The 12,509-nt window shown below is 33.6% G+C and overlaps 1 protein-coding gene across 2 annotated transcripts in view; it reads right to left on the minus strand.

Moving 5' to 3' along the window:
- Positions 1-12,509, minus strand: part of GPATCH2 (G-patch domain containing 2) — a 114,267-nt gene that overhangs the window by 28,843 nt on the left and 72,915 nt on the right. Inside the window, exons 6-8 of one of the 2 annotated variants that reach the window (XM_084283768.1) lie at positions 6,533-6,597; positions 3,838-3,877; positions 775-845 (exon numbers count right to left, since the gene is read on the minus strand). In XM_084283768.1, coding sequence (XP_084139894.1) covers positions 775-845; positions 3,838-3,877; positions 6,533-6,597 — 176 coding nt within the window. The remainder of the gene's footprint in view (positions 1-774; positions 846-3,837; positions 3,878-6,532; positions 6,598-12,509) is intronic. The other variant, XM_084283769.1, reaches the window with a different exon arrangement.

Consider the following 12,509-nt stretch of genomic DNA (forward strand, 5'->3'; position numbering starts at 1 on the left):
CAAAACCATAGTATTTTATTATAAAAAAATCTGTTATAGTTTTTCAAAACAAGCCATTTGGTATCACGACATCAGGTTTACACAACAACATAAAAATTGTGTAAGGTACTATGTGTGGCAAGGGGAACATTTTCATAATTTCTCATTTTTTGAAAATACTAGAGTTAAAATAGCATTTGGCAGAATAAATTCAGCAGATAACATACAAAAAAACAACAAAAAACAAAAACATCTAAGAACAGACTCCTAGACTACTGCCTACCAGTTCAGTGTTTAACTCCTTTGTTTTTTTTAAGGGGAAGAAGCAAGCTGGAAGATAGACTAGATTTGTTTCAATAAGTCTTCACAATGAGATTTTTGTTGTCAAAACATGATATAAGAACAATTCAAGTGTTATAGTATTTGACTTATCTTCTTGATATCAAAAGCATGTATGCATAATGGTAATTTCATACATTTTCAACACTTAACTTACATGCCAGAAGCACAAAATTCGTTTTGGTATCCATTTAATTCTGATGTTTACTAAAGAGATTGAGTTTAACAAGTAAAACTGGATACAGATTCAAGTAAAATCTAATATATATTTATATATATGTATGTAAGTAATACAAAGATTATGCTATATAACTGAGATTGTTTAAAGTAAATCACAAGAGCAGAAGAAAAATGAAGAATACCCCAAAAGAATGTCGTCATTTCTAATACAAAAATTTGAGAGTTAAATCAACAACTGCAAAAACAGTTTTAATGAGAGCTGCAACATTAACTTACCTGCTAGCTGTTTTTACAGAGCTGTTCTTCTTGTGTCCTCTGTCCGATCGGTTGTCTCGCAAGAGCTGAAGCTATTCAAAAAATGTTCAGAACAGTTTCACAAACAATGCCTCTATTTGCTTTTCAGAAATGTTACCCTGACAATGCCACTCTTTCCTGTCTTTTGAGTAATCTTTCAATAATAGTTTTACCCTAGACTCTAAAAGTGATAGAAACCTAATAAAATTTTACAGTAGTAACTAAAATTGCAAGATACATACACAAATATCTACCAATTACAAATTACTAAATACTTGAAAATGAAAACCATTAAGCACTCTAAAAGCAGATTAGAAGCCCATTCACAATGTCACATTTAACTTATGTGAAAAATTTTATAATTTTCACACTCAAATTTTCAAAATAAAAAGTGTTGGGGAACACCTACAAAATATTGAGGTTGGTGTTTGTATCTAAGCAATTATGAAACAGTTGTAAACTCTTCTAAGCCTCAGGAGCTTTTACAATTTGAAAGCCGCAGAAGCAACAGAAACACATTATTATAACTTCCCACGATAGTAATGAAACAGGGGTAATGAAGAAGTCACTTAATTATAGTACTGACTGAACTTCTGGAACAATCTTTGATTTACTCCTTTTTAGATAAATAAATGAAGACTTTTCATTCAGAGTATCTCCAATATTCAGAAGTCTATTTCCAGCATCGTGACATTTGTCAAGATGGGTAAAGTGGCAGTAACAGCAAAAAAGGCAAAAAGTTGCAGCAGAGAAATCATATTAATCATATATTGAATAAAGCATAAAATAAAATATTGTTTCAAAACAGACTATGGATAAATGGATCTAATATCCAAGGAAACACAGTTAAAAGTCCATTAGAAATTAGGAAGTCACGAACTTGGCCAACCATACTTGCTTGTTGTACAGGGAGTGCTCCTTGTCATTTCAGCTATTCAATTTTCAGATGCAGTAAACTAGTACACTCTTATTTTTAAAGGCAAAGGACATATAAAGACACTTTATTTTTATTTATTTTATACATTATTGCAAAATACTTTTTTCATTTTCTTAGAGTCAACAAATCAGGGCAATTGCAATTCTTATTTAAATGTAGCCACATGTTTTACCAGTATGACTATCATACAGTGTATGTCTGTCTCATGATGAGGCTAAGGAGAACAGTTTTATTATTATCAGCACCCTCTGGTAAGTAAAGTGCAATTATGGCATGTAAAAATACAGATCACCTGCCAGATGTTAAGAACTTGTGTGCAAATGTAATAATTTTAATTTCAGAAATAAATTTAAAGAGGATGTATTAAACACTTATATACGGTATGGATCTTCACAACTTCAGTGAGAATTCTGTAGGCTCTCAAAATTGTCATAATTACATTGCAACATCATTCTCATTTCTTTTACTGATCTAAAAAAATTATGCACCAGTAGCTCATGCATGATTTGATGACTTAAGATTTACTTCAGAATTCATGAATTCAGTCTAAGTTATGAATAGAGTGAACTTAAGACAATCTCTGAAACCACATCTCTTAGGTAGTACCAAATAAACTTGTAACATTTAAAACTAAAGCTACTATTAACTGAGAAAAGATGATACTCTATTAAGAAAGACAACCAGTATATTAGAAAACCCACTTAAAAACAAACAAACAAACAAAAAACACACTCAGACTCATTTTAATCTAGGAAATCTGATTACTTATAGCATTTCAGGAATAGGATAAAGATACCCCAAGATGAAGCATGCTCATATTTAAAATGCTATTTTTACTGCACTTCTTCTACCAGGAAGTATGTTCAAAAATGATGCCAGTTAAATGTGAATCACACAAAGCTGTCTGTTTAGACGTTAAATAAGTGTCAGTCAGCCTCCTGCAACATGTCAGAAGTTCTCAAGTTACAGCTAAACTGTATTGTGTTTTTTTTTTCCACCCTGACAGTTCTGAGCAACTAAAATAACTTTCAGAGATTTAGTTTCACTGGAGTTTAAAAGAAGTGTGGGGCATGGAAAAGAGAACATGCTGATTAAACTCTGACTTAGCGGAGTTACAAGTGTTCATGATGGATCATTCCATGATGAACGTTTTAAAAGAGTTTATGCATCTTATTTCCTTTTGAAATTTCAAATTATTTAAATTTGTAAATGTACTACTGAATTGGCACAGATCTGATTGAATAAACTGTGTTATAACAAATTTTGCCAACTGAAAAATGTACCATGGAACCACAGTCTTTGGTGCATTCAGTAGATTTGGTGCATTGGTAGATTCAGTTACTTTTACTGGACATTTGATATTAACTATAAAAACAGATTTATTTTCACAGTTTTAAGTTCTTAGACAATATATTCTGGTTGGACCTTACAACCATCCATAAAGAAAGGTATTCCTCCACGTCTGAAAACAAGCTAATGCCTTTGAGCACATCCCTAGTCTTGTGCCTCTTAGGGACTACACTGCAGAGGCTCAGGAAGGAAACCTGTAGCTTTTCCTCACACAGTATCTGCATCATGACACCCTGCTTAGCTAGAAATTATGGAAATTTAACAGCTCCTTTTTGAGTGCTGTAGTCTTTTTAATCAATGAAATCTTAAAAAAAATGGAATTGAAGATCATCCTGTAGAAGCCTGCCCACTCTTGTCCCCCTTCTGTATTTCCTGATTTTGCAAGTCAAACATTTTGCTTTGCAGTGTTTTGAGAAACAGAATATTTAGAGATATTTCTATTAACAAAATAAATTAAAAACAAACACACAAACAAAAAAAAAAACAACCAACCAACCAAATGCAATAAGAGATTTTTCTTTTAACCTGTCAAAACTCAAGGCAACAACTGCAATTAAGTTACTGATTCAAGATTTTTAATTACCTAAAGGTCTTTTTGAAATGCATCACTGTTAATAAATTTTCTTACAAGGAAATATGGAATTATACTTGTTTTGCTCATCATCTCTTAAAATATTAGCCTGCTGCCTCTGGATTACAGTTAGTTAAATTCCTTAATACATCTCAAGTAAACTGTTTTTGATCAAAGCGGTTCTTACCTGGCTATGTTCCTTCCTAGCCCCAGGGCTAAACCAATGGCTGTGGAAGAAAAAGAAAAGACAGGTTTAACAATATAACTAACAAAGCACATGCTGTCATATGACCAGTCTGTGCGTGCTTTTGGGTATTTTATTGTCTGCCAGGAAAATACAGCCTTTGGCTATGCTTTATTTTAATGGGATATTTTTATTGAACGCTCAAAGTCTGTTTCAGCTTTGAAAGAATGCACTACAAATGTCACTTTTGAGTAGCCACTAGCTTTATAGGCAATTATATTTTTTCAAAGAAGCTAAAATAATATATAAACTATAATATTTTAATATAGTATAATGCACATGCTATACATAAAACTAATCCTGTCTTTAATCCTGGTGTTGCTTTTTAATGATTATAGCTGGAAAGATTTTTATATACTGTGGACTATCTGGTAATCGTTGCATTACTTTACTGACTCAGGTCTGAGTCTGAATCTAAAGTGACATTCAAAGTCAGTAGATTCAGTGGATTTACATATAATTGCACAATTTTAGCTATTAGCAACCTTATCTCACAGAGATGAAAATTTGGACCAAGGGGTTGATATGGAGGGACAAGAATTCACAACATGACTTTTTGACTTTTTCTTCAACAGAAGTAAAAGAATATTAATATTGGTTCGCATACAGACTTTGATCTCAAGAGCTGAATTAACATCTGTATGTAGCTGTAGCAAGCATTATACAAACTCATGGGCAAATCTTGACACTTGCAAAATAAAGAGGAGAAGGAAAAAATTCAAAGAAAGGGGATCTGAAATTATATATAGTACCTATACATTACTCCTGTAAGTAAGCAATGGGTTTTGGGTAAAGGATAAAATAATTCCATCAATTATAATAATACACAAAAAGACCATCACATTATCAGCAATTATGATTGTATGGCTCCTCTAAAAGTGTAAACAAAGTTCATAAGCTTAACCTGGGTCACACTTTTTCATGAGTTGTTAAATTGAATACTCCTTTTTTTTTCTCCCCACAACATGGTAGAGAAGCTACCTAATGACACTAAAATGTTTAGTTTAACAAGTAAACTTTGAGAAGAAGCAAAGTTCATGGAATTGCCTGATCTAAATTACTGAACTTTTTTTTTTTTTAATCACAAATCTGAAAGTTCTTAGCTGATCATCAGTCCACCCTCTCAATCTTGTATTGTGAGTACATAACCATACGAGACCAGTTGTGACTGAAACCTACATATTGCTAAAACCTTTTCATACTTTTAAGATGATTAAAGCAAATAAGTGTGAAATGAAATCAGAATGACAATATTAAAGTTGAAAGTATACTTTGAGATAAAAATTAGTAAGCATTAATATGCTAGATATGAAACACGTTCATCAACTGCACTGAATAGTTCAACTGTTACTGTAAAATAAAAACTGAAAAAAAAACAGAGATTTCATGCACACACAACTTTGAGTGGATGAAATGAAATAAAAAAAAGTAGCATATCTTAGTGACCCCCCCAAAAAAAGGTTATGCACATCCAGACAATATCTTAAGAAAGCTAATGAAGCAAAGAATTATAATGGGTTACATCTAAAATCCTTGTAGCTGATTGTCAAAAGCAAATGTTCAAGGAGGAGCAGCAGACTAGAGTATGTGTAGAATCATCCTTCACAAACACTCTGCCAGTTTGTAGCTAATCAATGGATTACAGACTAAAAAATTAGTGCTACTTATTTCTATTGAAACTGCTGTGCTATATTTTTTTGTTTCGCATTTAGACATTAAATAAACCTTGATAAAGAGTAATAACCCTCGTAATGAGGGATGAATCTTTATGTCACACATCTTTATAATTTTGGCTATTCACTTAAATTACTGTTATTTATTTGTTTTAATAAAATGAACAAAAAGTGAAAACTATAAAATATTAGTTGAATTCCTTTACGGTAGAAATAACTTAAGGAATCAAAACCTCTTCAGTCAACATGCACGTTAGCAAGTTATGTGGTCTGTGTATCCCAAAATACATTATTTCCTAATCATCTGTGCCCGTGCTTTAGGTGTATGATCTGGAAAATATAGGAAATATGGAGAACTTGCATCTTCTTAACACAATTATACAAAAGAGATTACCAAGAAATAATTCTGCTAATGTTGTCAGCTAGTCAGAATAACAGTTCACATTGATTGCACACGGGAGTGCCTAAATAAACTGAATGACATTTCCTATTTACATATTTCTGAATAACTAGTATCTTCTTGCGGAATTCATGATAACCTTCTTCCTCAAACGATATACCACCTTTAAGATTCAAGAATGCGAGGCTTTTTTATTTTCATTTGTTCAAGTTCGGCATTTCTGAAATCCTTTAATTTGGAGAAAAATAAAAGTCTTTTTAAACAACCCATTACATTTGATATCTAACTTATTTCAGAGCACTGAAGGGTGCTGCTTTTTAGAAAAGCATACAGTGAGCAGGTTAATAAAAACACATTTACAAAGCACTGAACTTCATGTTTCATTAAGAAATATAAAATGAATTACAAAGGATTATAAATATTATTAAATAAAGACCATTATGTAACTGAGCTGAGGATCCCTTATCACATTTGTACAGTTGTAGAATGTTGCTTTGGGAAAGTGGTACCACTGTAAATGCAAACAGTAATAAAAAGAGTGTTAAGTCTCATCACCAGTACTCACTCATGGTGAAGAGAATCCTGGGACAAGTGAACTGTTTTCCTGCTACCACCTGGTCCTGGAGTTATCTAAAAGAGAAAAATAGGCAAAAAAAAGTTGTCTTTGAATTACAGGGCAGCACATGAACATAGAGATTGTTTATTAAGGAATCACATTGCAAGTACTAAACACTGTATATCTAATGTACTGTCTATATTTTGCAAATGCAATTAGCAATACCTGCTTTTTCTTTTCTTTTTTTTTTTTCTTTTCTTTTTTCTTTTTTTTTTTTTTTTAAGTAAAATCTGAGTCTTTAGGTCTTTTAAGTCTAATTCTGATCAGATGTCATCCATTCACAGATGTCTGGGGCCTAAGGTACTTTTCAAAACTCCCGATGCACTTACTCTCTGAAAAATGAAAGTTTCGTGTTTTGAAAAATTCTATTCAACATACTAATAAAACCACTCCCACAATGCCTTTGCATCCCCAACACTAAGATTTGAAACTCAAGTTAATATAGAATAAAAAGCAAAGATAAAATTATTTTTACCACACTATACTGCAGTCCTTGTCTAGTCCCCTATATACACTGAAACCAAAATAACATAATTTGTTCAATCTAAACATGATCTTAAGAATGCGTGACAACACTTGCAGACTTTTGCTGTAATGTGTAGATGATAATATTCTGGTATTATTCAAGTAGACAAACAGCTTTATTTTTATAATCTGCTTAATAGAACTAATTTGTCTGCACATGCGGATAGGTAAAAGTAGGATTAGGGACCTCCTAATGAAACTCATGCTTGAAGAAATAGAGCAGAATTTCTGCTGGAAAGAATGCAGAAACCGATTTTCTGTTGCTTGGACATAGTTTTGTATGCAGGAGATGACCAGAGGTGGGAAAGAAGTCAGACGTTCCGCCAGTTTTGAAAGAAGGCCACAAAAATTCAACAATAATACGTTTATATGGCTCAGGCTTGCCAAAAGTACATAAGCAAAAGATTCACAGATAAAAACAGCCTACACTTTATTAAAAGAACAATGCGTTCAACTTTTAAAGAAAAAAAAAACTATCTCTACTCATCTAATCTTCTGAAAAGCCAGGGCAGTTGGAGCTCCAAATCTGGAAAACTTTCAAAGAACACTTGCTAAAAAATTTAAAAGCTCCATGGCTTCAAAATAGTTGATTAAATTATGTTTCTTTGACCTTAAAAATGCTGTCACAAGGGGCCAAATCAAGGAACTCTCAAGTACTGTCACTTTTCTAGCTGGTGGTGATTCAAAAGAAGCATATAAATCTTGCAGGCATATAAATCCCCAGTAGAGGAAATCAGGGCAACTACATAATTTTGCTGTCTCAAGGATTCTCTTGAGCACAGAACACACATGGGGGGAGGCAGCACCTAGTGCTTTACTGGCGTTTGCAGTTTATTGTTTTACTAGGTGGACTGAGGCTGAACATATACATGTGGTAACAATGAATCAGTGACCAAAGTTTATGCAATGTTTACGTTATCATTCATCTAATAATTAGAGCAAGAAACATGATTTCACTAAGGCAGGCCTAAAAATATGATTAAGTTGTTTAATATGCAATTCCTAAATTTTAAGATTAATAACAAAACTGTTACTTTAACACCATAGGTAAACATGTAGCTCAGCTCTCAAGAGTTACATCCTGCATTAATCTCAAAATGAGGTTTTCATGCTATTCCAGTGGGTATCCCTGGAATATAGTAATCCATTTTCTACACTATGGCTATAAGAAAAGCCAACTGTGCCTATGTCATGCTTTGTTAGAGGTTCATGATCACATTATCTCATGGTGGACCTGACACTTTTATTCAGTTTACAGTATGTTCTGTGTACAGGCAACTTATTTCCTTTGCCAGGGCTGCTGACAACCTTTTCCACACTATATTAATCTTGTTTACAGACTTTATCTCGGTACAAATATCAGAAAACTGAACTTTTTATCTCAGGGAGAAAATAAACAACATGTTGACAGAAGCAAAAGCTATTTTCTGGACTAAAATTGGTTGTTTACCTGCAGCCATACTTATGGAAACAAGTTTAAGTTTCCAGCTTACTCAAAATACATAATCTGAAATTTAATAAGCATTGAAATTCCCAGAAAAAGCACTTGATAAATTGCCAGTTTAAAAATAATATATAAAACACAAATACATTTTTCCACTAATTTATATGAGAATATGAACCTGTTTGGAATACAGTGACAACTGATCACAGAGCACACTGTTCAGATTTTTCTTATATACCCTAGAAAGCTTAAATTACCAAGCAGCCAAAGAATATTTATAAAATTAAGATCATAGTGCATAAATACAGATCTTTAGATAAAACAGAATGCTGATTATTCTAACGTTCACAATATGTAATGCAAATCAATTCATATTTGCAAAACTGTCCTCTAGGGTGGGAAAACAAAATTAAACAAAGAACTATCACTCATCTTGATCTGATAACTCACTATTAGAAAAATCTACTCTAAACTTCTGCTGAAGCTCCAAAGAACCGAGAACCATTTGCTCTGGAAAGAGGCGGCAGATTCAGGACACTTATGTCTAAACAAATACCTGCTCAACTGTACGTATTCTTCATTCATGTAGAAAAATTGCAGAGTTATTTGAAGCTGATTTAGAAGTCCCAGTGCACGAGAAGAAACCAGGAGTTAAAGTAACAGTTTTCCACTGAGTAACTAAGAATAAATACAGTTCAAGGTTTATAAAAGTGTTTTTTGTTTGTTTGTTTTGCAAATAAATTAATGTGTGCACTGGTCTGAGTGCATATGTGTGCATATGCAACAGGGAATCAGTTACTGTGATGGAAGACTGACCAATCTGCCCTGTTTTAAACTTCTTGGCAATGGTCAATTCTTACACAGTATTAAATGTCCTCATTTCACACATGGAACTGTTAGCTTTTAACACTCCCATGCTAAAGTAGCAGTGAGCACATAGTATTATAGCACTGATGCTACGTAGTTAGCACCAATAGCTATGGTACTTGGTGGCTCTTAGCCACAGGGGTCAAGTTGGTAAGTATTGAGCCATCTGACAAGAGGAGCTGGAGTTTAAATGAGCATGTCTTCCTCAAATTCTCATCAAATTCTCCTTGCTTATATTTGGTGATTTTATGCTATTGCTCCCTCAAAAAAAAAAAAAAAAAGTGTGGGAGGTAGTCTTCTCTTGTTAATACTAGGTACCTTGCTTTCTTTTGTCTTACTGGTCATCCTACTTTATTTTGGTGGGTGTTCTTTGTGCTCATCTTCTTCGGTTGTTGGCATCTTTTTGTTATTAGATTCCTCCTGTGTGCAAATATTCAGATGTTTCTTTATCCCTTTATGTGAATAATGATCACATAATTAAAAAATATGCTTATAAATTGTGTCTGCCCATGCCATTATAGTGGTACAAAAGAGCTGCATACTGTTGTGACTTATACTGTTTTAGTACACCTACATGAGGGTTCAAGGCAAGCTAATAATAATTAAATCCTCTTTTGTAGGATTTATATAGGATCTACGCCCCTATCATAGCCAGAGTTTCATTGACTTGAAGGTATCTGCTTCTCTGCTTGGACAAACATAACAGCCATTGGCACTGACCTGAACTTCAACAAGTCACATTATTACATAGCTGGATGTAATCCTACTCATAACGGATCTTAGGTAGCTATAACCAATACAAAAAGTGGAAGTATTTCTAGTTCTTTATCCCAATTAAGAATAGCAGCCTTTCGAAAACTTATTAGATGTATCAAATGACTAGGAATGATGTCACAGAGGACAAGGAACAATACTGATCTTCAAAAGTACAAAAGAAATATCATACGACTTCACACAGCTCAACTGTACTGTAATCTGTAGATATGTACATATGTACATAATACTGCAATATGCTCAGCCACATAAAACAGCAAAATAAAGTGTGCAAACGGGAGGTAGGGTGGACCTTTGAGCCTCCTCACTTCCCATGTTCCTCTTAGGCAAAGTTGCAAAGTCTTTCAAGCTACACATTGCACATGACATACTGTAACCTGCAGTTGGTATGACACGAAGAAATCTTAAGGTCATCCTTGGAACTCACTCTCTTTTGGCTCCAAGTCCTTTTTATTATTGCTTGAGTAACAAGGCCAGGCATTGGCTACAGGGTTTACAGCATCCCTGAAACACTGTCAGTCCAACTCTGAGCCAACGTACTCCTTCAGAGTGCTTTCCCAAGAATGCTCAGCCTAGGAAATTATGGCCCATATGGATGGACACAATAACATGGAAAAGTTTTAAGGAGTCTATAGCCTACTTCAGAAAGTTTTCAATATATAGCAAGCTTCAGAAGGGATGTATGGAAGGATGGGGAGACTAAATGGATAAGGAAGGAAAAGAAGACTTCACTCAGCAGAAACAATATTATGTACAAGAGCTGCTGTTTTTAAGCACTAAGAATATGGAAGAAAAGATACAGAATAGACAATGCAACTGCTTTCACCTTTTTCAGTAAAGAACAAGATTACAGCAAAGCACAGAGGTCAGTCAGCCAAACTGTCCTTTCTTAGTCCAGTTTTATTCTCTCTAAACGTGGAATTGGTTATTTGACATGTGCTGCTAAGTATTTTGAGAACTATGAAAAAATCATCTAATTTGAGATACAATTGGCAGCAAGCTGCAGTTAAAAGCTGAAACTACTGAAGTTTTCCATTTTCAAAGTAGGCATTTTTGTCAAACAAGAATGTTGTTTACAGTTTTAAAGAACATTTCATTAAATCAGCAAGTGAGGCTAGAAGGAAAGTTTATTTTGCCAATAATAAAATATACATTTATGTATAAAACTCTTTTCGAACAATGGAACTGGTTGCCTGGAGAGGGTGTGGAGCCTACGCTCCTGGGAGTTTTCAAGACCAGCTTGGAAAAAGCCCTGGGCAACCTGGTCTGCCTCATAGTTGACACTGCTTTGAGCAGGAGGATGGAGTAAAACGACCTTCAGAAGTCCCTTCCAACCTGAAATATACTATGATATTAAAGGGTGGATTTTTATGTATCTGTGTATGAGCTTATTAAAAAAAAAAGTACATACATAGTGGGGTATGACTTCCTTTGAAAACAAAGGTCATCAGGTAGCAGAACACTGTGTTATGTGTCTCACCTAAGCTTCAGTTTATGCCATAATAGTTGAAGTCTAGTGAAGCTCTTGCTATGCCCACATACTCTTCAGCAAGAGCAGTAAAATTTCAGCAAAATATCTCTGACCATTAGTTACACAGGTAAGACAATCACTCTTCCGTATAAAACAACTGGCCCTTTCCCTCCTCCCCTATAAATTAACAGCTATGATCAACTCCAGACTAACATATGTAAAACAAAAACAACTCTTTTTTTTTTTTTTTTTTTAAATTAAGCAAATCTTTTAATTCCAGAAGATAGTTCACATATTTACAGTATCTTTCTCTAAAAACACTATTTTGATGAACACAATTTGAAAAGCTCAATAATAAATCCAATTTTCTAAGGCAGGAATTTCTGCAAAATAAGTTGTTGTCCAGAAACAAAACACAATTAAAATAAAATCCTAACACTAGGATTTTGCAGTAGAAACTACAGCATCACAATGGCACTTCTATAATTCACAGATCTGTAATTGCCAATTTACAGGAAATTAAATCAAACGATATGAAGGGAAGAAATAGAGAAAATCTATTTTCTGTGTTTTATTGCCCTGGTTAGGAACAATTTCTTATTATTTTCAGCATCAATTTATTATCACTCATTTTATGCCCTTCTTCACTAGAAGCACAGGAAATTGGCTATAATAAACAAAGCTTCGGATTTAAAATACAGCTTTTAAAAAACACAGATGCAAATCCTTTGACTTGGAGCAACAGCCAGAACTAAAAGAATAAAAACAGCTTTCACAGCATACGTTGTCGAAACACTGTCATAATCTTAGTTTGATGTTACCATTATGTTTTTATTCCCTCTAAA

Source organism: Netta rufina (assembly GCF_964035555.1).
Source record: "Netta rufina genome assembly, chromosome: 3".
Lineage (NCBI taxonomy): Eukaryota > Metazoa > Chordata > Aves > Anseriformes > Anatidae > Netta > Netta rufina.